The sequence below is a fragment of the Phytophthora sojae genome (assembly GCF_000149755.1).
Source record: "Phytophthora sojae unplaced genomic scaffold PHYSOscaffold_1, whole genome shotgun sequence".
Classification (NCBI taxonomy): domain Eukaryota; phylum Oomycota; class Peronosporomycetes; order Peronosporales; family Peronosporaceae; genus Phytophthora; species Phytophthora sojae.
Window position 1 is genome coordinate 4,901,064 of NW_009258115.1, and position 27,580 is coordinate 4,928,643.

At 52.3% G+C, this 27,580-nt stretch overlaps 7 protein-coding genes across 7 annotated transcripts; 5 read left to right on the plus strand and 2 right to left on the minus strand.

Annotated features, from left to right (window-relative positions):
• Positions 1-468: 468 nt before the first annotated feature.
• On the plus strand, positions 469-3,416 carry PHYSODRAFT_321631 (hypothetical protein; the record flags this gene model as incomplete). Its single annotated transcript, XM_009516896.1, has 13 exons — positions 469-657; positions 696-794; positions 830-964; positions 1,051-1,395; positions 1,477-1,626; positions 1,703-1,862; positions 1,943-2,001; positions 2,031-2,287; positions 2,361-2,505; positions 2,579-2,635; positions 2,698-2,880; positions 2,992-3,309; positions 3,396-3,416. 13 exons carry the CDS (start codon positions 469-471, stop codon positions 3,414-3,416), a joined length of 2,118 nt encoding a protein of 705 aa, XP_009515191.1.
• Positions 3,417-3,539: 123 nt separating this feature from the next.
• Positions 3,540-3,887, minus strand: PHYSODRAFT_473644 (hypothetical protein; the record flags this gene model as incomplete). Its single annotated transcript, XM_009516897.1, has 1 exon — positions 3,540-3,887. A coding segment is annotated over one exon (348 nt), but the record flags the coding sequence as incomplete, so codon positions are not given.
• Positions 3,888-4,007: 120 nt separating this feature from the next.
• On the minus strand, positions 4,008-5,251 carry PHYSODRAFT_472529 (hypothetical protein; the record flags this gene model as incomplete). The annotated part of the gene is made up of 2 exons (XM_009516898.1): positions 4,008-4,394; positions 4,478-5,251. 2 exons carry the CDS (start codon positions 5,249-5,251, stop codon positions 4,008-4,010), a joined length of 1,161 nt encoding a protein of 386 aa, XP_009515193.1.
• Positions 5,252-5,990: 739 nt separating this feature from the next.
• Positions 5,991-6,260, plus strand: PHYSODRAFT_412585 (hypothetical protein; the record flags this gene model as incomplete). The annotated part of the gene is made up of 1 exon (XM_009516899.1): positions 5,991-6,260. A coding segment is annotated over one exon (270 nt), but the record flags the coding sequence as incomplete, so codon positions are not given.
• Positions 6,261-6,833: 573 nt separating this feature from the next.
• Positions 6,834-7,184, plus strand: PHYSODRAFT_399955 (hypothetical protein; the record flags this gene model as incomplete). Its single annotated transcript, XM_009516900.1, has 1 exon — positions 6,834-7,184. A coding segment is annotated over one exon (351 nt), but the record flags the coding sequence as incomplete, so codon positions are not given.
• Positions 7,185-8,224: 1,040 nt separating this feature from the next.
• PHYSODRAFT_394115 (hypothetical protein) lies at positions 8,225-9,090 on the plus strand (the record flags this gene model as incomplete). The annotated part of the gene is made up of 2 exons (XM_009516901.1): positions 8,225-8,466; positions 8,718-9,090. Coding segments are annotated over 2 exons (615 nt in total), but the record flags the coding sequence as incomplete, so codon positions are not given.
• A 14,897-nt stretch (positions 9,091-23,987) lies between these two features.
• PHYSODRAFT_293597 (hypothetical protein) lies at positions 23,988-25,664 on the plus strand (the record flags this gene model as incomplete). Its single annotated transcript, XM_009516902.1, has 3 exons — positions 23,988-24,043; positions 24,073-24,589; positions 24,633-25,664. The coding sequence occupies 3 exons, from the start codon at positions 23,988-23,990 to the stop codon at positions 25,662-25,664; spliced, it is 1,605 nt and encodes a 534-aa protein (XP_009515197.1).
• Positions 25,665-27,580: the final 1,916 nt, after the last annotated feature.

Below are 27,580 nucleotides of genomic sequence, written 5' to 3' on the forward strand. Positions count from 1 at the left end.
GGTGAGACCTAATTTGGTCCCCAAAAATGTGACTCATATACCTTGTATGCATATAAACAGAGATCATACAAAAACTAAGTGAAATATTTGGTAGCGACAAAGCCTGCATCAAATAAACGGCATGGCTCAAATAGAGAGGATCATATAAACAGGTTTGACTGTACCATCTTCGTGGCTCGCGGTGACCAGGCGCTCACCCGAGTCCACCCCAGACCGAGAGGTCTCCGTCTTGCAGCTTTGCTACATGGTGTCTCTCGACCAAGACGTCGACGTACAGTGCGACGCCGTCAACCTGCAGGCGCTCATCAACTTCCTCGTGGCCACCACAAAGCAGAACATCCGGGCGCACCGGGAGCGGATCGAGAATGCTTTGATCGACCGATCTCTAGCACAGCGCAAAATATAGCGGTAGACAGCTGACATTTTCCCTAAACTGCAGCCGACGTTCCTGTGGGGGCAGTGCGTGGCATGGCGCTAGTAGATGACGACGCGGCCTTGGAGGCTGCTCTGTCGTTCCTGGACGACTTTGTACCGAGCGCCGCTGCGCGTCAAGGCTCATTGTCTCCGCTTACGGACGACTCGAACAACTCGAACGACTCTGGCGTGTGCACCACGCCGAAGGCCAAGCGGGCGTCTACGGCGACGCCAACCGCGCGCGTAACGAACGCTCACGCGAGATCGCTTACCTCCGGGAGCAAATGGAGAAGCTGCAGATCGACCTGGAGGTTTTGAAGACTCGGCAGGCCCAAGAGCAGCAGCAGAAAGAGAAGGACGAAGCGAATGCGACGGCGTTGGTCAGGAGTCGACGCAGATCAGGGGCATGTGGAAGGGACTCGCGGAGCAGCAGAAACGCCGCCGGGAGGAGACTGAGCGAGACAATGTGCTCTTGCGACTCGCTGTGGAGCGCCAGACCAAGGTGGCGGACAGTCTGCGCAGCTTGATGCAGAAGCGAGCGGTGCAACTGGTACGAAGAGTATGCTCAACGCTCTCATCGGAGAGTTTTTTTCACTCACTTGTATGTGCGCGTGTGTGCGTGCGTTTCACTTGCAGACGAATGAATTCTCGTTGTTGATGACTTTGGCGCGCTCGAAGCACCATGTAGTAGACGTGTTGCGGCTGGGTGGCGACCTGGACGACTTTCACGGACTCTTTCAGCGCCTCGAGGCTTCGTATCGGAGGCTTGACGAGGTATTCATGGCGAATGGCCTCGCTGGGACGAGGATCTCGCCGGTCGATGTGCACGTTCGAGAAGGCGTTGATGGCAACTTCTTTGAGCTGTCGGCCTACAAAACGCTGCCTTTTGACGTGCGCTCAACCGCGGAGGCGTCCTGGAGACACTTCAAAGGAGTTGAGAAGCATCAATGCAATGGCAGTCTGTACACAAAAGCCGAGAAGGTACACGCTAATCCCCTGCTTGTAGCAGGTAGAATGGTCTGCTAATATTGACTGCGGTGACCTGTTCCTCGCTCTTGTCAGACGGATCTCAACGAGCCGTTCACGCTCATCTCGGACTTCAAGAAGGAGATCGTTTCCAACAGCTCTCGGGCCGACATTCGCGTCAAGCAAGCCATCCGACACTACGTGGAAGAAGACCGCGACATCATTGCCTGGACTTCGCGGGCTGACGTACATCTTGCGGGGCTACGCAGTCACCAAACGGTCTCCAGAATCGACTCCGGACCGAGAGCTCTCGGTACTGCAGCTCTGCTACATGATCTCCATCGACCGCGACATCGAAACTACGTACGGGGTCGACGACGCGCGTACCATCACAGACTTTATGATCGTCAGCATCGGCCAGAACTTGCGAGCCCACCGCGAGTTCATCGAGAACGCCCTGGTCGACCAAGCTCTATCATCTGGTCGCACCCTAAAAACCTAATTTTTGTCGATCGAAGTTCACCGAACAGTTTATCCGTTGATAACACAAGCTTACGTACAGTTGAGATGGCTCTGCTGGACGACGACAATGCATTCGAAGCTGCGCTGTCCTTCCTGAATGTCGGAGACCTTGAGCTTTATGCGGACAGGATGAGACGCTCCTGCCGCTTCATAATGCGCACGAGTCCTCTCCCAGCCAAACGACACAGACGCAGACTCAAGTACAAGTACCGGCAAGACAACGCTCAGAGGAAGAGAAGCTGAGGCGGAAGAAAGAGTTCAATGAGAAGAGGAAGATGCTGCGCAGGACCGGCGTCTACGGCGACCCGAACCGGTCGCGCAACGAGCGTAAGAAGGAAATCGCGGTCTTGCGCGAGCAGCTGCAGAAGGTCGAAGGCATTACAGAGTAGAGCGACCGAGCATTCAAGCCAACAAGGTGCTACAGGAGAGGGTGGAGATGAAGTGGTGATGATACCGAGAGTGTGGCAGGAGATGGCGGCTCGGCAACGACTCCGACGGGAGGAGGCTGAAAGCGAGAATATTCGCTTGAAGGTGGTCGTGGAGCAGCAGCAGAAGGTGGCGGACAGTCTGCGCAGCTTGCTACGGAAGCGAGCGACTCATTTGGTACGCTGCGACCTTCTTGTGAGCTACATGCACTTGTTACTGACCCCACTGCGCGTACTTCTTCCTGCTACAGATGAAAGAGTATTCAGCTTTCACAGACCCCGCTTTCACGAGGCACTACATTGATCGAGTCCTGGACTTTCGTGGAGATATTGGGGGCTGTTCAGACATCTTGATGCTGCCCGCTTGGAGCTGGATACCATGCTTCTGGCCAATGGTCTGGCAAACATGACAATCTCGCCGGGTGACGTGCATATTCGGGAAGACTTCGACGGCAAGTACATGGAGTTTTTCACCTACAAGGAGCTGCCGTTCGGGCTGCAGGAGACTCAAGAGGTCGCATGGGACCACTGGAAAGGAATGGAGAGGGCAACGGTGGCCTGTACCAGAAATCGGCAAAGGTGTGTTAGTCCTGAGCGACCAGTAAGTGCATGGAATCTCTAACCAAGTGCTGCGTTACATTTCCCCCTTCGGGATATCGATCAGCCGTACACGATCATAGAGGACTTTACTAAGGAGCTGTTCTCAAACTGTGCTCGAGCTGACGTTCAAGTGAAGCAAGTGATCCGACGCTACGTCGAAGGCGACCGCGACATTATAATCTGGGTTGCACGGTTAACCCCAGTAGAAATCAAGCACAAAATGCTGCGCGGCTTGACCTACAACCTTCGAGGCCAAGTGGTGATCAAGCGGTCCCCTCACTCCACTCCAGACCAGGAGGTTTCTGTGCTTCAGCAGTGTTCGCTCATCTATCTGGACCATGAAGCCCGACTTCGATACGATCCGTCGAGTCTGCGGGCACTTGTAAACTTCCTGACCGTCCTTGCAGCGCAAAACCAACGAGCCCATCGTGAACTCATCGAAAACAATTTGCTCCACCGAGCTGTCAGCAAAACGCATCTCACGCGTAGGCCAAGCTCACAGATTGCGTTTCGAACTCGTCTGGACAGGAAACATTAGATATGGAAAAATACATGAAACGGCATGTTTTGTATTAGTGTACGTGCAACAAACATTGGGAGGAAATGTAGGCGTCATGGGTGCATTTTGACCGCCTGATCCATCAAAACGTTCTCGATCAGCTCCTGGCTTGCCGTGATGTTGCCGGCTACAGTGCCCAGCATGAAGTCAGTTAGTGCACGCACAGCCGCAGGGTCGTACACGGTGTGATCTTCTTTCTCGGGTGACACGAGGGAACACAGCTGAAGAAGCGAGAACTCCCGGTTTGGTTTGGATACCTTTGCTCGCTTCGTGACAGCATATCCCTGATGACGGAAGCCAAGACCTTTAACACGTTGGTCGTCAAATTCTAGCGGAACAACACTAGCAACCCAGATCACAATTTCGCGATCTTCCTCCACGTAGCGCCGCAACACCTGCTTCGCATGGAAGTCTGCGCGTGCACTATCAGCGAAGAACTCTTTCGCAAAGTCTTCGATGATCGTGTCCGGCGTATCTGGGGTCTCCAAATGCTTTATGCAACCACAGAAACGAAAGGTCAATTAAATACTAGTACGCTGATCGATCAATCTGTGGCGGCTTCTCACCTTTGCCACCTTCCCCTCGTACATGTTACCGCGATGCTTCTCCGCCCCCTTAAAGTGGTCCCACACGGCTTGGGCCGTTGCACGCATTCCAAACGGCATGACCTTGTTCGCAAAAATGTCCAGGTACATGCAGTCGGCGCCCTCGCGCATTCGAGCGTCACGGTGCGTGGTCTCCATTGTCGCCAATCCGTTAGCAGCGAAGACAGTATCCACCTCACGGTACGCCCTGTCAAGATGAGCCAACAGGTCCTTGAAATCGTTCACGTCCGCACGGAAATCCAGTGTGCGTCCCTGCGAATACTTGGACTTTTTAGTTTGTGATAGACTCGAGCACTCCACAACCTAAATTGCCAACAACAACGCAGACACCACTCCATCATCATCAATAGCCAACCAGCCAATACACAAACCGTGCCTGCACCGACCTGTTGCTTTGCTCTCTTCTGTAACAGACTCTCCAGCCCTTTCGCCATCTTAATCTGGTTCTCCAGGATGAGTTTGAGCCGGACATTTTCACGCTCTGCCTTCTCCCTCCTCCTGCGTTGGCGACACGCCACTTCCTTCCACACCGTCGGCACTTGCACAGGATCGTACACTGACATGGTCGAGTCCATGGCTTCATTCTCTGCCACAGTCTCTGTGCTCTTCTTCTCCCCATCTTGTCGAATAGCTCGCGTCTGCGCCCTCGGGTGGAGCTTTATCGCCTTCAGCTCTAGTTCTAGCTGCGCCACCTTCTCTCTAAGATACGCCAGCTCGATCTTCCGCTCATTTCTGGCTCTGTTGGGGTCTCCTCTAGTCACAGGCTTCTTAGGCCCAGTCGTTTTCTTCCTGCCTCTGGTGACGGTCTTCCTCTTCGTCGACACTTGTCCCGCGGCTGGCAGGCCGAGTTCAAGCCTCGCAGTCGGTTCGTTCGAGAGATTGAACGCGGGCGAGGAGGGAGATGCCATCGATGTGTCGCTTCCTGCCCCGGGAGACGCATACGCGGCCCCTAAAGTAGGCGCAAGCGGCGGGAGACTTGGTGATAGCAGCTCGATGTCATCGACTGGTCCGGACGCTAGGAACGGAGAGAAGGCGGCGCCGGCAGCTCCGGACATGGAGGGGGAAGCCGTGAACAGGGAAGTGTCGATGGAGTAGTGCTCCACGAATGACAGCGCCGCCTCGAAGGCGCTCACGGCGTCATCGTCCTCCAGGAAGGCCATGCGTTGATTAGAGTTCTACACGATTGTACTGCACTTTTTGCGACGCGAAAAAGACAGTTAAACGAATCACCGGAAAAATGGCACATTCTGATTGGACCACGTTGAATACTGTAGGTCCATACATACATCGATATTCTAGATTCAGATTTGTTTAGTTACGGTATCCATTTGATTCACTCACTTTTACGTCGCTTCTTATAGGGCCCATACCCTCATTTACTTATTGTGAAATCGCTAAATTTGCCTATTTTGCTCGTAAATCGATCGATTAAGTAACAGAGCTCATAATTCGCAGATATATCATAGTTCACAGCACCGACTGCCCAATCAAAATTCAGTTGTGTTATAAATAAAACGCCAATTTTTTTACCTTTAATTCAATGCTATAGCTCATAGAATCCCCAAACCAGCCATCTATAAGAGAATTCGCGCCAACTCGCCCTCACAATTGCATTTCGCGCCAAGCCATCACCTCGATCAGCAAAACCCAGCTAGAAAGCCTGCCCTACCGCCATGCCACGCACAGGAAGAAAGAGGACCACTGGCAATGGCTCGAAACCCAAGGTCTACAAACGAGTGGCAGCGCTTCAAGCTGGGTGGCGGTGGTGGCTCCCTAAGCTGGTCGCACACTTAGCCCCAATCAGCTCTCCAGAAGCATCCATGTGTAGCAAAGCCTCTTCTTAGAGCCCACCTGAGAGCGCTCTAGGCTTGGATTGAAGCGGGTAATCGTTTCCTCCATGGTATGACAGTCAAGGTAGGGGCGCATGGCATAGGTGCAACCCTGCCCACTGTCGCTGAGGAACAGCTTATGAGGTGGGTGACTGACCTGCGAGCAGATAGCGTTCCTGTGACAGGGCTGATGTTGAAGCTACAGGCTCGTGATCGTTATGCGGCAACCGGGCTTCCATGTGGAGCTTTTACGGCTTCGTGTTCGTGGAGGAAACACTTCCTACGCCACCACAAGCTGTTAATTCACAGGAAAACGCACGAGGGACAGACTACCCCGCAAGAGCAAGCGAGAAACTTGCCGACTTCAGCCGCTAAGTGCAAGAAAAAATGAATGAGATCAAGATCACTAAGGTTTACAACGCGAACCAGACGGGTACGCATCAGCCTAGACTGTTATGATGACAAGTACTAACCTATTGTATGAAGGTGTGAACTATGAGTACGTTCCTAAGGCAACTGTCAACAACAGAGGCGCCAAGACCGTCTGGGTGAAGTGCGCAGGAAAGTTAAAGGAGCGCGTGACCGCGATGCTGCTGGCGGATAGTCACGGCAACAAGGCGGACCCTTCCTGGTCTTCAAGACGCGGCCATCCAAAGTTGCTGAGAGAGCAAGATAGATCACGATTTTCCGCCAAGGGTTTGGTCGCCAGCTCTGGGACGAACTCCACACCCAGCAGGTAGGTGTCCAGATCTACGGCAACCTCGCTGGGTGGTAGAACAACGAGTTGTCTATCGAGTTTCTGTGCTATCATTTCGGTCGCCGGGAGAATATGCACGAACCCGTGCTGCTTCTATGGGACGACTTCTCTGGACATTAGCGCCAAGATGTACTAATCTGTGCTAGAATGCTCAATGTCGAGCTCATGAAGGTCCTCCCAGGCTACACGTACGTGTGCCAGCCGGCGGACGTGGCTTGGAACCGCCCGCTCAAGGAACACCTGCGCAACCAATGGGTCCAGTTTCTCCTAGCACAAGTCCGCTCATCAAGTCGCGAGGCGGCATTCAAAATGACCGCACCCTCAAGGTCTGACGTCATCGCCTGGATCAAGAGTGCATGGACATCTCTAACGACGGCCACAATCATCGGTGGCTTCAAGAAGGCGAGGCTCGTTGAACTACAAGAGCAGGAGGAACAGGCTACGCCCGAGCCAAATTGGAGCGCGCTTATCAGTCTTCTTCAGCAGGAGCGCGTGCCAATGTGCAGCGGGGCTGCCGTAGCTATGCGTCAGAGGAAGCTTAACAGACTCACAGAGTCAGCTTAAGATAGCCCGTTCTAATACCAGAACGTACGAGTCCGTACACCTAACGGACTCCAAGAGTCAACCCTTAACTCTTAACTGTGTGAATCTCAAACTGAATGTATTTCCCTTTATTGCGGCAAAACCGCCTACGGTGTAAATGTATCCGGTTCACTATCTAGCATAGTGAACCCTAGTCATATGCATAATCAGTGGCTCTGAAGGCATGTACTGATTCTCCTACTGATTTAGGTTAGACAGTGTGTACCCACTTCGTAACCCTTCGGGTAACTCTCGTGTAACCCCGTTACACCCTTCACCAAACCGTGGACACGGGTATTCACGCTTAACGGTCAACCACCGGGTCTTGTTCCGTCAAGCCTCCTTCTCGAACGAGTCAATCCACATCGCGTGGACTTCTCTGAGAACTTCTCGGCGCAACGCGCCCTCACATGACTTCAAGTCATAAAGCCTTTTGGTCTTTCGACCGCAGACAGCCTCTCGCGAGATCCGCCTCGGAGCCTCGCTCCTCTCGTGCTGCTGCACTGTGTGCCTCCGCACCTCCGCGAACGCCAGCGCCCGCGCGCACACCCTCGACGCCTTCCAGGCTCTCGGTGTCCGAGTACTTCGCGGCGCAACGCCTGAAGCGCAGCTCGCAGCGCACAAGCCCCAGCTCTCCTCGAGCATCAACCCGCCAGATCATGGATCCTAGGGAACTCTTTGGTGAAGAGGGCGAGGTGGACGAGTCCATGGAGGGTTCTCCGAACCGAGGAGATGCGTCCCCACTCACGCGACGCTCCCGGAGCCGCGGTGACGCTTCGCCCACAACGTCGACACGCCGTGAAGCAGGCTCGCCGGCCCCAGTTGGCTCTCCGAGCCGTCGCGATCAAGAGGGCCCCGCGCGCACGCCTCCTGTGCGCTCGCCGAGCCGTCCACCTGCAGAGCGCGGTGCGCCGTCGAGGGAGGGGCCGCGGCCACCGCTGCGAACTCCGAACCCGTTCCCTGAACGCTCTTCCGGCCTCTACGAGCTGCGCGCGCTCACTGAGCCACGATATTCGCCATCTCGTGGTGAGGGCGTGCCCCTGGGCCCCGTCATCTCCAACCCTTTGGACGAAGCTCAGTCCGAGCAGGTTGCGGCGCAGATGGCTCCCATGCGCTCCCAGCGCCCCGAGCTGCGGCCTCTGCTGAACCCCAGCACTGCCGACTACGGCTTCCGGCCTCGCGACCCCGCGGAGGCTTGTCGCCAGGCGTTCCAGCAGTCTCTCGCGCTGCACACCATTGGGCCCGCGGCCCGTACTCCGGAGGAGCTCTCACTGCGTACATCTCTGCGAGAACGGCTCCTCACTCCACAATCTACGACTGTCGCGGAGTCGCCAGGCGTTCCAGCAGTCTCTCGCGCTGCACACCATTGGGCCCGTGGTCCGTACTCCGGAGGAGCTCTCACTGCGTACATCTCGGCGAGAACGGCTCCTCACTCCACAATCTACGACTGTCGCGGAGTCGCCAGGCGTTCCAGCAGTCTCTCGCGCTGCACACCATTGGGCCCGTGGCCCGTACTGCGGAGGAGCTCTCACTGCGTACATCTCTGCGAGAACGGCTCCTCACTCCACAATCTACGACTGTCGCGGAGTATCGCGAGAGGCTGCGGCTGCAAGCCCAGCAGAAGTCCGTGCCCGCCATGTGGACGTACCAGGTGGTACTTAGCCCGGGGGAAGACTCAATCGAGTACGAAGCTCAGTTCGAGTCTTGGGCCGAGCACAGCCGAAAGCTCAGCTCCATGGACGCTCTCCGAGCCAGCTTCAGTGAAGTGGATGTTCGCATTGAACGCGAGCTCCGCTTCGATTTCGCGAAGGTCCGAGCCAAGCGCAGCCTCTCGGCACTCACCCAGCCGCAGACCCAGTTTAGCGCTGCGCGCTTCGCTCCTTCGAGCACTCCAGCCGCTCCTTCCCGCGAGGGAGTGAGCGCTGTGGCTCAGGGTCAGCCTCGGAGCAATGTGGCTGACCCAGCAGCTCCCCAGCTTATTGCCGGGAAGCGCGGGACGGCCGGCGTGCCGCCTTGAGCCCTCAGGGCGCTGGTGATGAAGCTGATCAAAACCGTCCACGACGTCTGGGCAGTCTTGGCGGAGGGGCACCTCAAACTCCCATGAGTTCTCGGAGTGAGGGTACCCTCCCCATTTCGCCAGATACTGGTTTTGACCCCGGCACCGCCGCTTCGCCAGGAGGCGCTCCACATGGTAATGTAGATTCCCATGCTCATCGAGCAGGGCCGGTGGAGGCCGCTGTGGGGTCCTTCGCGACTCAAAGTGAGCTCTTGGAGGTGCGGCAGCAGGCGGGTCCCCTTCGGGATCATATCCACGACGTCGATGCACGTCTGGTCCGGACTGCCACCGAACTCGACGAGCTCGCCGAGCGGACGCGATGGATCGAGGTGCCTCGAGCGGTCTGGGACCGCCTTGGGGCCCTGGAGGACTGGGTGCGATACTATCGCGATCGCGATGAGCAACGTGGCCGGGAGCTCGGGGAGATACAGCGTCAGCAGGCTGTGCTTCAGGGTCAGCTCGACCTCCTGGCCCGCATGCAGGCTCCGACTGCCGCGACTCCTGGCCTGCGGCTCTCGCTGTGCCCGCAGCACCTCCGGCGCCGATTCTTCCGCCTGTGTCTGCGGTGCCCATGTGGGTGGTCGCGTCCTCGACGCCTGCGACTGCGTCCTCGACGACCGCGACCTCCGCGCCTGTGACCTCGTCACCCTCGGTGCACCTGCGTCGGGTCCTGGTATGGCTTGAGCAAGCCCACGTAGAAGACGGGGTTCGTCCGCATCTTCTTCGGAAGATTGAGCGTGTACGCAAGGCCCTTCTTGGCCACAACCTTGAAAGGTCCGATGAAGCGCGGGCGCAACTTCGTCTTGAAGACGGCAGACACTGCATGTGTAGGTAGGTTCTTAGCATTAAGCAACACCAGGTCCCCGACCTCATAACTTTCAACATTGCCTCTGCCCCTGGCATCTGCATGTTCCTTTTGCTTGTCTTGGCTCTCAGCCATTGTGTCACGCACATGTCGTAAGACACTGAGACGCGACGACAAGAAAGCGTCAACCTGTTTACGAACAGTATCCGGGCTGACATCGGCTAGCCGATCAGCTAAATCGGCTTCTCCTCCCCCATCAAGCCCGAGGCCACCACGTGGCGGCGTCAGCGGGACGCGGGGATGAGACAAACTGTTCACGTAGAACGGCGTGTAGCCTGTCGAGGCGTGTACGGCGTTGTTCAACGCGAACTCAACGAGTGGCAGTATGGCGCTCCAGCGCTTCGGCGTCTCGGCGCAAATGCTGCGGAGCACGTCCTCGACGACGCGATTCACGCGCTCTGTCTGACCATCGGTCTGCGGATGGTCCGCCGTGGACATGTCCAGCTTGGTGCCAAGCACCGCAAAGACCGCGCTCCAGAAGCTGCCCGTGAAGCGGGGGTCTCGGTCCGAGACAATTGACTCAGGGAGTCCGTGTTGTCGAAACACTCGGTCCAAGAACAGCGTTGCTGTACGTTTACCATCGATGGTATCCGGCACAGCCGCAATGTGAGCCATCTTGCTCAGTCGGTCCACGAAAACCACTACTCCAGTGTTGCCCGCCGCATCCGCCGGCAGGCTAAACACAAAGTCCATACTCATGGATTGCCAACAGCCCGAAGGGACAGGCAAACTCTCCAACGGCGCTGCAGCATGAGGTGACGACTTCGCTCGCTGGCACGTCTCGCACGTGCGCACATAAGTGCTCGTCCACTTGTACAGCTTCGGCCACCAGTAGTGGGTGCTCACCGAGCTGTAGGTCTTCTCACGGCCAAGATGACCGGCCAGCGGCGTGTCGTGTGCCTCATAGAGGATGCGGTACTTCAGATCCTCATCATGAGGGACGACCACGCGGGGCGTATCCTCGGGGCCAGTGTTGTAGAACAACAGGCCACCATCGAGGGAATAGCGGTGTAGCCGCGCGCGTAGCCGCGCTGACAATTCCATGACCGAGTCTTGAAACTCCTTGCTCCCCAGAGCCTTCACCAACGCGACACAGGTGTCGTCCTTAGCATAAGCCGTTCGGATCAAATCCGGTAATGACGAAGTCACGGTCGTTAGATGAGCCAGCTCATAATCCGGCCTGCGCGACAGCGCGTCCGCAAGGACATTCTGCCTGCCAGGCTTGTACTTCACCTCGAAGTTGTACTCCGCGAATAAGGACAGCCAACGGGCCATCCTTTGCGAGAGGTGAGGCGACTGAGTCGCAGTGCGTAACGACGCATGATCCGTGTAAATCATGAACGGCTGAGAGCCCAACAGGTGCACCCTGAACTTGACGAGCGCATACTTCATCGCAAGTAGCTCTTTGTCATGGACAGGATAGTTCTTCTCCACAGCCTTCAGCTGGCGAGATTCGAACGCCACCACGCGCTCGCGCCCCTCGGCGTCTGCTTGCAGCAGTGCACAGCCGATGACAAAGTCCGAGGCGTCACAGGCGACACTAAACGGACGAGCGGGGTCTGGCAGAGCCAGAATAGGCGCATGAAGGAGACTGTCCTTAATGGCCGCGAACGCATCTTGATGCTCGGTGTTCCAACACCACTCCGCATCCTTCTTCAGGAGATTGGAGAGTGGCCGAGCCATCTCAGCGTAGTTCTCGCTGTACTTGTGCAAGTAATTGGCCAAGCCAAGCCACGTGCGAAGATCCTTTTGGTTCATGGGAACCGGCCAGTCAACAATGGCCTTGACCTTGACCGGGTCGGCCCTCAGGCCACGCTTCCCGATGAAGCACCCTAAGAAGGGGATCTCTTCCGCTCCGAAGATGCATTTGTCAATGTTGGCGTACAACTTGTTTTGACGCATGCATTCGAGCACAGCACGCAGGTGCTCGACATGGTTCTCCATATCAGTCTTTCCATGCTCCGCACGACTGTGGACAAAAATGTCATCGATGTACGTTTGCGCGTACGCCCGATGGGGCCTGAAGAGCTGCGTCACAAGACGATTAAACGTCGCCGGCGCGTTCGAAAGCCCTTGGGGCATCACCAACCACTCCCAGAGCATGCCATATCACCGCGGTGAGAGGAATGTCGCTCGTCCTCATGAGCAATTCGTAATATCCATCGACCAAGTCGAGCGCACTGTATATCGTACATCCTGTCATGTTGTTCTGAAGAACATCCTTCCGAGGAATCGGCGTCTGCACCGGGATGGTAGCGGCATTCAGTTTGTTGAAAGCATGCACGATACGCCACTTGCCATTCGGCTGTCTGACACAGAACGTCGGCGTAGAGTGTGGAGACTTACTCTTACGCACCATGCCCGCCTCGTGCTTCGCACGGAAGAACGCGTCAATGACGTCACACTGCTCCTTCGGCAAGGGCCACTGCCTCGTCACGCAGTACTTCGTTCCCGGAACGAGATCGATTTCGTGTCGAACACCTCGATCCGGAGGTAGCCCCGAGGGCGGCTCCTTCGAGACCACGTCCTGGTAATCCTTTACCACTTGATACAAGGGATCCGACGGGTCCTTCAGGATCGCCGATCCGCTCCGCGCATTCAGCGCCTTCTTGGTGTCTTCCAGGACAGCTTCATCCAGAAGCGAGGACGAGTTCAACTCTTCTTCGGGTCGTATGACCACTACCTCGGCCAAGTCTCCAGCCTTCAAGGCTTCGCCAAACTCGGCCAAGGACATCTCGTCCAGCTCCAGGAGAGCAGACAGTGAGGGCAAGTCGTCGAGGTTGATACCTCCGTCGACGTCGCCCGTCACTCCATTCACGAGTGTATAGAGCTGCTCGCTCTCGCGTGGAGCCTCGCCGCTCGACACGCCCTTCTCGACTCGTGAGATCGCAGACGCCTTGCGTCTCGCAGCCAGCGCTTCGCGGCGCTGCCTCCTCTTCGTGGACACCGTCCGCCCTGAAGAGCTCCGTGATTTCGCGTGCGTCTTGACGCCAGGTGTCACCACCTCGCTCAGCTCCGGGGGAGCTCCTGTGTCTTTACCGACACTGAGCGAAGAGCTGCACGATCCGCAGCCTCCACTCAGTGGATTACGTGCCACTCGACGATCTTCATCCGGGCAAAGCCCCATGTTCTTCGCCATTGTGCCGACCGCGCCCTCGCTGGCACGCAGCAGGGCGTCGCCCTCAGACGCACGCCCGCTCAGCGGAATTAGTGCCGCTCCACCTGCCGTCCGCGAGCCACGCTCGAAACGCTCGTTCTCGACACACTCAGTGTCCACCAACTCGGAAACTCCGATGCCCAGCACATTGACCGACTCGGTCCAGTGCTCGCGTCAAAAGCGCTTCTGCTTCCTAGCAAAGGTGGGTTCATGACTCGCCAATGCTCCGCCGGGAGAGAAGTGCGTAGCACCAAGGGTCTTCGACCTCCAATCGATCCAAGGCTCGTGGCGTTCCAGCCACGCCATACCAAGGATGAAATCATATCTCGAATCGAGGTCTAAGACCAGACAGCGTTCCACGCTATCAAAATCCAAAAACTTCACGCCCAGGTCCACAGGGACCTTAGGCACCGTGACACGAGTGCCCGTCGCGAGACGAACAGTGACGATGTCACTTCCGCGTGCTACCAGCGCCTCAACATAAAGCTGACTTCCGTCCATCGTAGAACGCCGGGCGTAGTTACCCGACGCTCCCGAATCGATCAAAATCGTCCATGGCTTGGTGAAGCCCTTCACCCAAGCTTGGACAACTAGCAAGCCCGGCTTGCATACACGTTCCGTGTTAGAGAGTACGGCTCTCTTCGGGGCTAAGTCCTGTCGACCTCCACCTCGCCGAGGCTCAATAGAACTTAGTTCTTCCCCAGTAGGCCGCCCCGCGCCTACTGGGACTTCTCGTTTCCCCGAGACAAACCAGAGCCCTGGCTCGAACTCGAGGAGCGGCTTGACGAAGCCTGGCGCTGATGGCTGACTAATAATGTACGGCAAATATAAATGACCAATGCTACTCCCCCGTCACTTGTAAATCGGCGTCAACCAGCAGCATGTGATGTAGCGCCTTGAGCTTTCGCCGTTGACACCCTGTCCGTCCCCGGGTTGTGATTCCTAGATAGAAAATAAAGGGCACTAGAAAGAGCGAATCTCCTGGTAAATAGGCGACCCACCCAGACAAGGGATTTATCTCGTTTCTCGCTATGGGAAATCACGGCGTCCTCGAACTCGATCAGTAACCTCACTGTGCGTACCCCCTTCAAATCGGTTGTTTGAACCAGAGGGAAGGTCAATTACAGAATATATCCTGGGTACGCTAGATTGGTTGCTTAACAAGCAATATTCCGGAGATGCTACCTGGTTCCCGGGCGGAGGTAACGCGCAACTAAAAATCCAATCAGGTCTTTCGGACCAAACCTCTAGACTAGGCTAGACCGCAGTCTGGGGGGGGGGGCGCAATAAATAAGAAAGGCCTGAAACTTCCTGGAGGAAACCCTTTCAAATGTGTTATCGAGTTTTCTGGGATAGTTTATGAGCACCCATAGAGGCTTAGTGACCGCGGACCTAGTATCTTGGAGTTCCTGGATTCTGAGGCGACTTGGGGACTTTGAAAAAAACGTTAGCCGACACTTCTAGAATAACCTTTGATCTTATTGGCGCCATTATGTTGTCGGTCACTCCATTCACCTTGACTGCAAATTGCTCATCGATCTGCCACCCGTGAGGACAATGAGGCTGCTACAGAAGCCTCTTCTCCAGATAAAGGGTCAAACCATTTCTGGAATAAGCTGAATCGGCATACATTGCACCAGGAATCTTTCTTTGATCACTGCTCTGGTTTGGGTTTGGTATATTTCGCTTCGCAATAGCCATAACCAACAGGTCAATTATTGCCATTGCAGCGATAACGTCCCAGCATGTCCACTCTGTCGACCATCAAATCATCTTGCAGTCACGGCGAAAGAGTGATCCGATCTCTTTCACTTACAAATAAATTGATTAAAATCATACCTTTTGGGTACACCGTTCATCCTAGTTTGTCGTGCCATGCCGATTTAGCGAGCACGACCTGAAAAGTGGCTCACCCTGTTTTGTATTTAAGCTTTCTAAAATTAACTATTCCTACCTACCAACATCTAAATCTACTACGCAGGCGCCCCGCCTTGTGAACGATACTGCTCGGTAGTGGACCTGTGCAACAGCAATTTTCAGCCTCACACGTAGGGTGTCCCAGGCAAACAAAAATTTGTCTCCAGCACAGTGGCCAAATGGCGCTTTTGGAGGATCCCCACTGATCACAGCGAACACCTAGGGAGGAGTCATAGAGAATGACACATGTCTTGACACGTTTATTTCACGCTTTGATGGCTTCATTGTGGACCCAGAGCGGATCCTGGGACGGAAGCACGATGAAGTACGCTTGGACTAAGTCCGCTGGCTGCAGCAACGCAATTTTATTTCTGCATTTTTCGCTAAGTGTGGATAGCGGTTGAACAATGTGGCGTCAGGCCACACCTCAGGATACGCTTTCGCAATGCATATTGTATGATCCAAACTCCCGAAATACACCTTCACCTCGACTTTGAAGAGCCGTTTGGTGCAATCCAGTACAGGAAACGCGGCACATACGCATACTCGTGTTTGTTAAGTGCCAACATGTACGACCACGCTACAAACAAATTAGTGCACTTCTTCTCCGCGGAAAAGTAGAAATGTTACGTTCCAATCGCCACAAGAACCCACCCGCCTGTACATTGAACCGCAGATTAGTGCACCCTTAAACAAAGCCGTGCTCTGCCCGGAACAGCTCTTGATTTTACGTTGTTATCGGTCATATAAGGACGAATTACTTCAGCTAGGTAGGTAAAGCTGATTTTGTAAAAGCTTAAGTAGGCCTCGACGACCCACCCGGCGGAGGAGGACGAAGAAGGAATTTAACTAAAAGGAGGCAGTGATAATCCCTCGTTTCTAGTTTGAATGGACGTGGTTTTTGTGATGCAGTGGTGCTATCTAATTGCGCAGGGTATGTACACTGCGCTGTCACGAAGAGGTCGTCAGGTGACCTAATATACATGGACCTATGAAAGCATAGGATCGGTAACTAGTTTACGACAGCCAGGTATGGCTAACACGACGACAAGCAATGGGGGCGTTTCGTCTGGGTGTCGGTCCGTTCGGTGGTTCTGCGGCAAGGTGAATCCAGCTAGTTCGGCAGCAACGTTTTTCGTTTCGAATTTAGGTACATTAGTATCACGTAAGCTACTTTTAGCTAACAACTGCTGATGACCTAGTCGACCGACGTCCCTTACCGTCCGTCCTTGCGCTCTGACACGATGATACCAGAGTAGCCTCGAGCGATTATGGCGTCGAGGCTTCGATCCCCGAAAGGTTTTGCTCCAGCCTGTGTCCGATATCACTGTCAGCTTGGGTGAAACTCTTAGCCCATCTTGTCAGCAACGAAGGTTTTACCGTGGGCCTGCTGCTGCGACCGAAAAAGCTGAACTGAGGACACGTAGGCGGTGGTTGTATTGCTACTCTATTTCCAAGAAACGGTCTGTAGTGTGGATCACTCATCATTTCTCTGCGTTTTTATACAACTTTCCTTAGGATTACTCGGGGAAATGGAGCCTCTCATTTAATAGCGCTGGCTGAACGACTGTGCTGGTAATCCAATTTGATCAACATCTAGTCTAAAGATTTCAACGTGGAAAGTTGCAACGACTACATTGACCTACTTCGCGTGGCGCTGCTTGCGTCTTGGCCCACGAGCTGGGGGTTTCGGATAAGCGTGTAGGTTGGTACAGTTTGTCTAGAGAAGTAATGTCTTAACGGGTTGGTTTGTAGCTGAACAATTTTGGTTTGCTTCAACGGAATTGCATACCGTTTTCGGGCGCACTACTAGCCCAATTCTCTAGTTGGCAATTTTTGGCCACCCCCAGATAATTGTTTTCGGCAGGCTCCACCCCTGGCTTACATGTACTCCCGCCGCATCGTGGTTTCGCGAGAAAAAAGTAGATATAGAATGAATGTATGGCATTGCGGGCTAGTTCGTGATAGTATTTTGGGAAGTGGGCCTATTTCAACTTGTGTTCCTGGAATTGCATGCATTTACAGCGCCTTTAGTTAGCCCCCCCCCCTCGCCGCCCGATCTCTTCAGTCATATACGATTGTTGATACCTTACGGGTTCTTGCCGAAAAAGGAGTTGGCCCCAGCCACTAATGCGGCTCGATACGGAAACTCGATTGCGGCTTCCATTAATCACAACGACTCATCAACATGCTGACGTTGCTACATCATTGTAAGAATGAACTCTTATTAATGCGTGCGGTGGGTTCGCCATCGTCGTTGTCTTAGTGTGAAGCGATGCCGAAAGCATCGCCACTGGAACACTTCAAGGCGGGATCCTGTTAGTATGTTAACCGAGCGAAAAAAAACCGATGGATGTTGCTTGAGCGTCCGATAAATTAGATGTCGCAGGTGTATATACTAAATAAGGGAGTATCAAATATAATAGGTAATTTGTCTTAATTTCAACCGGATAGGCCAACATAGCAGCATAAATTGATTAGGGAACAGGTTATTTAACATAACAGGCATTTCAATTACATGTGTGACCACTCAATCAAAATCATATTGACCAGGTATTTGATGTCAGAATAATGGCAACTCAGTGGCATCCGCCCATAGACTCTGGATAAAACCCAGAGAATAAATTAACTTCTGAGTATATTTGGCAGTGGAGTGTACGCCACGCCTAAAGAGCGTCCTGTCGCTAGTCGTGGATGGCTATGACAGCTCCAACAATACGGAAATAGCGCGCATAGTCACGATGGTCGACGCTCCAATATATATTCGACTGAACCCGATTGCCGGTGTTGTGAACGTCGACATAGTTGCATTCGCCAAACAACGGCATCCGTGTACGTGTTCTATCGGCAAGCCCAACGTGGCAAGCTCTGCTACCACTTTCTCGGGCGCATTCCTACAGCCCTCGACACTAGTTAACTAATACTGTGTAGATAAAGTTCGCATTAACGTAAGATTGACGTACGAGCAGTCGGATACACGAAGATGGGTTTCATCACCCCACAATCCTATTTTTGTTACCTGGGTGAAAATGAAACCTGAAGAGCCCAAAAGCTACAGCGGTGGATTTGGCGAGCTCGCTGTCGCGAAGCAACTGGTGATACTGCTTACCGTAACAAGTCCAGATACATATTGAGCGCGCTGAAATGTAACAATGTATCACCCAGAGACGCTAGAATCCCATCCCGATAGCCCATATTTTGTTAATATCGGCTGAAACTCATCTAGCGCATCGATTAATAGTCCAATACATATTTCCCCACGGGAACATTATAGCCGTAACAGGAATGCAAGCTCATTGGGATGTCGAGCGATGATACGTAGTTCAATTTTGCGTAACTAGCCGAGTAAGGTTTTAATCGCTGACAGCATATAGAAGCTGCCGAATAGTAGTCAATTAACGCTGCGATGGATACATATCTGGCAAATGGATCCGGCTTGCTTCGGAATTACGAAAACAACCCCTCCAAATCCCAATTTGAGAACAGTATACAAATCTTCACTAGCCAGTCGAGCTCTGGCTTTGTTATCTGGGGATACACTTGTGAGGTTGGTTATGAACATCACTCGAAAAGCTTTGTTCCGCGTTTAATTGGATCACGTACGGCTTGTCTTTGATTTTTTTCAATTCCGGGCACACAAGCAGGGCAGCATCAGCCGAAAGCCCTACTTGAACACGCCTCGAATGTGCTGGTAGGCAAATGACAGGGTCGGCCCCGTGCGTAGTTTGCCATGAGGTGCGAACGTTCCTGGCGGCGCACCGAAGGGCCCTTCTACAACGTTTTTCAGGTATTTGGTAGATAGCCGACCCTGCTAGCGTCAAGGTAAGCGTAGAACGTCTGCTCTCCAATGCTGATTTCCATTTTAAGACATGACTTACTTCCTGTGCGAGCAGCATGGTACGGTGGCAAGGGTGCTAGCGGCTCGACAGTTTTAGCGTTAAACGGATGCTTCCCGGTGGTTTGTCATTAATAATCACGCCTAGCTCGTCCCGCCGGTACAACCACAGAGGATGCAACTTCTCCTCGTGAGACCGGTTCATTTCCTGAATCATTGCACCTATTTCTACAATTTGCTTGTGCATGGCGGCAAACTATCGGTGCTTGCGACATTCACCATGGTTGTGGCTGCTGTTTAGGACCTGGCCCTGGTTCTTGGGCCATCGTTGCCAGTATGCCAGTGACTCCGGATTGCGAAAGCACTCAGTATCCTAGTTCTTGTTACGTTTGCAGTACGTGCAGTATTTTGCGTTACCTTTGTAATTGCGATGTTGTCGTGGCTGTCCACGCAATGGAAAGGAAACGTCATCGACCGAAGGATGCTCTTCTTGGTCACGGCGTTGATCAATAGCTGCAGAGCTTCATCGACCAGAAGGAGATGAATGCTGCTTGGGCTTCTTCGTCGTTTCCCCAGTTGCCCATAAAAGCATACTATTGTAATCAAGCGCGTATCCTATACAGCTTCGTTGATTCTATCCACTCAGTATGCATCGCAAAGAAAATCGGCATCGCGTAGCAATGCCAGCAGCAGGCAGACGATCGCACTCAAACTGGCGAAGATGCCTAGTAGGCGCAACCTTAACTCTTCATCTCCCACTTCGTTGCGTTTGACTTGCGGAAGCTCGTGCTGTTATTTCCACGCAAGTTTACGCCTTTTTAAGGCCATTGAAAGGTCTAGGGTTTAAGTTTCACGTTTTTTCTGCGACCGCTAAATCGAGTATAGGACGTGTGATCGGCCATGGAATTTCTCATAGACGACTACATTGAGGGCGTTTTGCGATTGTGGGAGTAGCACATGATTGAGACCAGCCTGGATGCCAAGGAAGAAGCAGCAACGCGATGACATTGATATGCGTACGAGGCAGTTAGCAAAATGCGTGAATAGATTGGTGTAGTGGTGGGACATCATATTTTTATATCATATTCTGCTTTTTTCTTGCACATTTTAGCAGCAAGGATCCTGTAGTGGTTTCCAGCAATAATTTCAAGTATGGCAAGTCCGGCCGTACATTGCGTTAGGGCCTTGTTCGTGTATGTCGGTCTGGTAAAATAGTCAGTAGGGCTGCGTTTTACTCACACACTTTGACTGGCTAAAAATCACGTTTAGTAGTCCTTGCTCGACTTATCGTTTAACCTGACGGAGCATAACGTAAGCGGAAAATGGAGGGGCACCATGCGGTCATGCCGATAGTGGCACCTGCCCTCTGTAGAGCTCCCACAGGGCTGGCTGTCGCCGGAGCGGTAGCCGCAAAACCCGAAAGGAGGCTGTCAATCGCTTTCACGTTCCTGTACGCATGGGCGTCCACGTAGCTATGACGGACCCTACCTGGAACCAGTGGTTCCAACCAAACTTGCGCTGTTTGCAAACGGACGTTTGTAATGCTGTGTATGTTGCTTGAACCACGCTTAGCTTAGCGCGCACCCTCTATCATTTCGCCTCCTCTGAGGGCTACCGCGAGACTGCGGCAGCGTTGGGCGTGGTGTGATAATGCAGTAAAAAGGACGCTGCGCGTACTGTGTCATGTGAGCACGGAATCCGTGAAGATACCAGAAAAGGAAGGAGGATAGGATGAAATAGACGAAGGTTTTCTCAATTTAAATGGATCCCCATAATGCGCAAGAGCTGTCCTCGGCACTCTTGTAGATATCCAAAGACCGCATATATGTGATGGATGATATAACTTTTAAAGGTAAGCTGGAAAACGTTTGTTGCAAAGTGATTCTAGGCTGTCCCCCGCTCGATATTCAACCCAGGTGTGACCATCGCAAGAAATTGATTTCCTTTGATGTGCGCCCTCGGTAGTCGCGGGAGAAACAATTTGGAAGTACTCAAAATTTGGCAAGGATGCGGGAGTTTAGTTCCCCATGATTATCATTTTCTGAGAAATTCAGATTATACGCTACTCCCAGTGCTTATGACTCCGTTTCCGGACGCCGGATAGCAAAGCGAGAGATACCCAGAGATACTCGATACAACTACATACATTTTTCCACTCGAATTAAAATTGAAGGAGGTTTTGCATTTGTAAAAACCGGTTTAGAGTCTTTAAGACAACGCTGGCGGCAAACCTATCTCCGGTGCTGCGCGGACAGTGATATTGTGCATGGAGCTACATAGCCTCATGATCTACTTCGAGGAGGATGGGTTCAGTGAATCCTTTTTCGAGGACCAAGTTGATTAAAACAGTGACCAGGTAGCTGAAGGTGGATCGACAATGAAAGAACTCATCACGCTTGAAATATGCAAATAAACATGAAAGGAGAACGCGCAAATGATAATTAGATTGGCTGGGTGTTGTTTGGGGGCTGCTTACAGTGAAAACATTGGTAGTTCGCTAATGTTGTTCTTCATCTATTCTGTGGGAAGTAGCTCGATCAAACTTGCAAAGCTTTGGTTCTGCACTTGTAGTCGATCGATGGCGATACTAAGACGAGACCCCAGCAGAGCTTATGATTGCTGGGGCTGGTTATAGAGCAACTAGGCCTGCTGACGAGATTGCAGTACCTACGGTGTTGAACGCCATTGCCTTCAACCGACCTCCGATCCTTCGGCCACAGTCTTAATTTCGTTCCTACCGTGCTACAGCTTAGCATGCCAGATCGGGTCTACACAAGTCTGATCCTCGCTTATCATCTCCTGTTGATGGGCTTCTGCATGATAGAAACGGCCATGAACATCAGTATCGTGTTAGCCGTAAGCGTCAAAGATAAGAAGAAAACTTGACCGAGGGATATTATGCGTGACGCATGCAAATATGTACAATCAACGAAGGACAAAGAGATGGCACCGATCATGTGGTGGGATAGCAAGCCCGTCTTCTTCTTAGGCGCGGGTGGAAGTGGGGGGTGACCTATTCATGGATCGCATAGTGCGCCGTGAGAAGACGAGGAGGCTACCACGAGTACATCGTCGGAGTTGATGTCCATGATCAACTTCGCATTCAGCGCTACTCGCTGCCAGGAGCGATTACCTTCCTGAAGTACTACAAATTCTCTATATTTTGGGCTGATAGGCCCGGCAATCGCCACTGGATACATTGTTCACCGTGCTTACCACGCTAACAAGGGCACACGACGCATGTGCAGTTCTTTCACATGCTGTACCTGGAACTGACTCGCATGAAGCGAAAAGACATGCACGAAGACAAAAAGTTCGGAGTGGGTACGACTGCTATCTTCTGAACTGTAGATTATACTTATTGTTCCCCACACTAACATGTGCATATGTAATGGCTAGGCTCGGCGGCTTCCCCAGCTTCTCCTGAGCACCTGCTGCTTCTACGAGCAAAGCGAAACGTACTCCATGTACCCAGCATTTACCGAACCGGATAGATGAATAGAATAAGCCTTCGGGGCAGTCGGCGCGAGTGCGGTGAAACGGCAAGGTCTGCTCTTTGATGTGAATGGATGGAAAGCGAAGTGGGACGACGTATTACTACGATGCTTGCGTCGACTCTCTGCAAGCGTACTTGGGCATTTGAAGCCAGTAAAAACCGTCGACACTGTCCTGATGCGCGGCTGGGAGATCTGTTATACCACCTACCAAAACGGCACCATATCCAGGTCACATGCAGAACAAGATCCGGCTGCACAAGTTCCCACCCAAGAAGTGTCGCCGTGCTTCTTCGGGCCGGTCGAGTGACTGAGAGAGTGAAAGTGGAAAGGGTGAGCGTATGAGACCGCGCCAGAGTCTGCGCACGTCCGGAGATGTAGTGTTGTTTGCTGATTTGTAGCCGGGAGATCAACTGACTTTCAATGATTGCTTGTTTAAACTTACTGTACCGTTATATTTCATTTGAGTTTTGCATGCCGGTTAGGTGTACGCTTCATTTGTTTGCACCGGTACATGAATCGGGGCTACTTGGTTTCAGTGACGCCGCCTCTTGCATCATCTGCGCTCATATTTTCAAAAAAGAAGTATAAGCATTTTAGAGCTTGAGCTTCGGGTTCTGTACTGAACATGGAGGAATAACAGTTCTATAGTTTTGCAATAGTAGTGCGATTACATGCTTATACAGCTTAAGGATGATGTTTATACCGATGGTAGCGCACAAAATACAGTGTAGAAATAGCTTCACGTAGCGTCTGCGTCCCAGACATTTTCTCCGCCTTCCCAGAGCAACCCTCGATAGTACAATACAAACGTCTAGATACAATTATGATGCATTTACAGCATAATTCTATCTAGATGTTTGTAGGTTGAAGGGATTACAATTCTTGGCAGTATAAGCGTTGCATTATTGTAATGTACCCGATAACGTTGCTGTTTTGTTTGCAATAATTTGGCATAGCTATGGGCAGACCACTTTAAAAGTGGCAAAATCAGATTTTTTTCACTTTTTCCACTTTTAGTTGAACCTTGAAGGTGGAAGGATTTTGGTCATGTGGGAGTACCTGATGGGTAATGGCATGACTCTCTGCTCTCGAGATGATGCTAAATAATCCTAACCACCAGTACTAGCTGCCATTCGAGTGCTGAAGCGGGGTAGATGCAGCTTATGCGTTTTCTGAGCTCGTTGGGAGAGCATCAGGACCTGGGTAGGATCTGTTATCCATCCACCTATTCGACGTCAGTTTCGCTTTTCTCCGATACACCTCAAACACCGACTCAAGACCCAACTCCTCATCCCAATGAAGTCTAAGAAGACAATTTGACAAACAAAGTTTGGGGGCAAGGCGTCAGCATCCCGTAAGGTCACGAAGAGAGGCTCCAAGTTCGGCGGGAGGTTCTGCACCATGTACGGCTTGAAGGTCGGGTCCCGTAATGCGGAACAAGTGCGGTCGAGACGGCAGTGTGTAGTTTCTGCACAACGTTCGGTAGGGAAGCGCAGTCTGATGCAAACCGCGCACGGACAACCAACCCCAAGTTCTTCACTTCATTCCGGACGAACTTGTTTGAAAAGCACTTGGTGGGGCAGCACCCGGTCAAATGGGCCGAGTACTGCAAACTCTCGACGGACGACGAAAGGCGCGCGTATTTCACGTCTGTCCCAGTGCCGTACAGCGAGACGTTGGACTCCGTGTTAGAAAGCGAGGATGTGCTAGTGTTTGCCGTCAACCGCGCCATTGTGGACAAGATCGTTGGGGGACTACTATTTCACCCCGATGACGTGGACGAGAAATCTCACGCCAAAGCACTGTCATCCTTTGTGCCCCAGGGGCCTCAGTACAAAATCACAATAAAGCGACCATCTCGATTCCGGCTTTGTTTGCGCTTACTGGGTCGCGGGGCATCGTTCCGTATGACAGCCAATCTAATGGACGATACAAGGGAAGAGACGGGCATCGGCCGGTATGGCGGCTGCAGTGAGGGGGTAGTGGCGCACTATGCTCGCGTCGTATGTGCGGTATCGCTGCAGACATTGGCAAATCGCCTCTCAGCAACTTGGGCGTTCTCGCTGGCCCTTGACTGCGGGACTCGCTTGGGCAAGTCCGTATGTGGACGTTCGGTGCCGATACTACACCAACGGGTCGCTTGAAAACTACCACCTGCTTGCGATCCCACTCTATGAGCGACACACAGCGCTCAACATCTTTGCTGTTGTAGTTGAGCTCTTAGATGCTCTTGTACCACGGTGGAGGTATCAACTACTTGGTGTCGCGACTGACGGAGCAGCAACAATGGTTGGCTGTGTCAATGGAGTCGCTACTCGTTTGGAAAAGGAAGCCAAGCACATGATTGTTCGGGTGTGGTGCGGTTTACACAAGCTGGACCTGAAGATGCAACTCGTGTTTGAGCAAGCCCTCAATGAGACCTATCTGACAAAAGTCACTGATTTAATTGGATTTCTAAGACGCCAGCAGAACCTCGTCGCCGACATGCAGACAACCTGTCCAAAGGTCGCAAGTACGAGATGGTTGTCGATGTACGCCGTTGCGGATTTCCTGTCAGAGAAAGAGGCAGAGTGTTCCCCGAACTTGGTGTGGTGGATATTCCTCTTTGCTCTCCGTGAGCTGGCTTGTGAGGTCAATGCTGTGTTTGTGTCGTTGCAAGGCATGACCACGCTTGTCAAACAACAAGATGACCGCTTTGGAGGTCTTGTGCAACGCCTCCTCAACATTAGTGGGGCCCTTGGCCCCCTGGACGAAGCCGCAATCCTGGAGCTGGACAGTGGCAAGTATGAAATCATTGGGAGCTTTGTCATTTCCCATGCAGCGGCCGCCACGTACGTGAACAACCTCGATCTTTGCGTGTCCGAAGGCCTTAAGACTCTCGCCGAAGGGCAGCAAACATTGGTTGTCAATGCAGTGGCTCGAGTGTATCTCCTCGCTATCTCAAACATATTCGCACTCAAGGAACCGGCACACATCAGCCCGCGCGTCACTCCCAAAGAGCTTGTGACTAGTTCAATGGTTGACCTGGCGTCGCTAATTGACCCACCGCGAGCGAATCCTCCGGACATTCGGGGATGAAAGCATTGATAAAATCGGACAAGAGTTCAAGCGGCTGAGGGTCGAGTATATCGATGGCAAACCGATTCGAAAAGCTATTGACAGCTTTGACCACCGCCTTGCCAGCTTTGATCAGATGTGGCAGCTTGACGACGCTGCTACGAGGTTTCCAACATTAGCAAGCATGTGTGGGGGATTCGCCAGCAACACTACCACTGTTGAGGCTGATTTCTCGCTGATCGGATGCGAGAAAACAAACAGGCGTACATCACTAACAGACATAGCACTGGAGGGTATTTTGCACTGCAAGCAGTGGCAGCGTTTATCGCCGCTGGCTTCGTAGGCGAGTAGCAATTGTACTTGGCTAATGTATGTTCCACTTTGTCCACTTCCTGGCGAGAAAAAGTGCCACTTTAAAGCGAACAGTGGAAAAATTGACAATTGCCACTTTTAAAGTGGTCTGGCTATGGGTGATAAAGTTAGGAGTTAGTGCTGTATCGCGGCTACTCAGGAAAATCTTAGCAAGGAAAACCATTCGCAGTTCAAGGACACCGTTCCATGATCAGCACACCCGCATACTTTGGCGTAAGGGACTATGGCTTCTCAGATTCACTGATGGATCTATAGTTCTGAGTTGTCCACTAAAATGGCATTTGTATTTCGCCACTATATTCTTCTGCTAGTGTAGCACACACTGCGTTCTTGCTTCAAATAGGTTTGCGTCCATGTCAGATCTGATTACACATTAAAAACTTTGCAAGTAGTTGTTTACGCAGTCATAGTTGTGGTACAGAGAGAACACGTGTGCATTGCCTTTCAAAGATATTTGGTACTTTGGCAAGCTGGTTTGAAACATGAACAGCCTTGTGCGTGATAGACAGCGGTTGTACTCATGGGATTGTACTCATCACATGATTATTATGGGTGCCGCGCATGTCATCAACGACAGAAGTGGTGTGCACATATCATAAGACTCACGAAGGCCTATAAGTGATACAAAAACATAATAATCATGCTAAATGTATATGTATATGTATGTGTTCTATACAGAAACCATGTTATCGTGCATGCCATTCATGATAATGAAGATGTACGATACCATTAGCAGGACTGAGGTACAATTTGGGTGCTTGTTGCTATGGTCAAATGTGGTGTATTCGTGCACATAAGAGCCGGATATGTATGTCGCATGCATATCGTTCTTCTAGTATATTAATAGATAAATCCAAGGCGTCCCTGGAGAATGAAGCGCTATGAACAGTCCATACGCGTTGAGGCCGTTTGAGTCCAAAGCTCTTCTAAACATGATCATTGTTGGTCGCTTCTTTTTTAGTCAGGTTTGTGCGCAGCAGTTGGTTCACGCGATCAACACCATTCATGAAGATAGTCTACACCATAATAATTAATGGAGTATGCCGGATACTTCTGTGCATAACTTCGCTGCCTGTCCACCGAGTCAGTGGCTCAAGTCTGAGGACGCTGCGAAGCGCTTCTTCACTGTTTAGTTCTTGAAAATGAACTGTACATGGAGCCGCCAATCATTCGTATCGAAAACAACAACCCCTTTGTTTTCGAATACGATATTCCGCACTTCCAGTGCAAAGCGAAGCGGAACTCACCAAACCCAATGCCTGCGCTCTCCAACGGGAAGACGCATGGTGGTCAGTGATAATTTTTACACCCGTCATGTGCTCGTCAGCGCTATTCGACCTCTGACAGACTGCGAAGTCAGGATGTTAGAAATCATGAGGATGAATCTCGTTGATGCCTGAAAAAAGCCAGGGGTTCGCGCTGCAATCAACCGTATTGAAGATGCAATCGCATTGAAAATGTTCTGTGTGGTACTTAAGAGCTCATTGCGGCTATTGAATCTGTGCCAAACTGGCAAATACTAGAGGAAGAACATGAAACGACACAGAAGGGATTGCCAAAGCGCA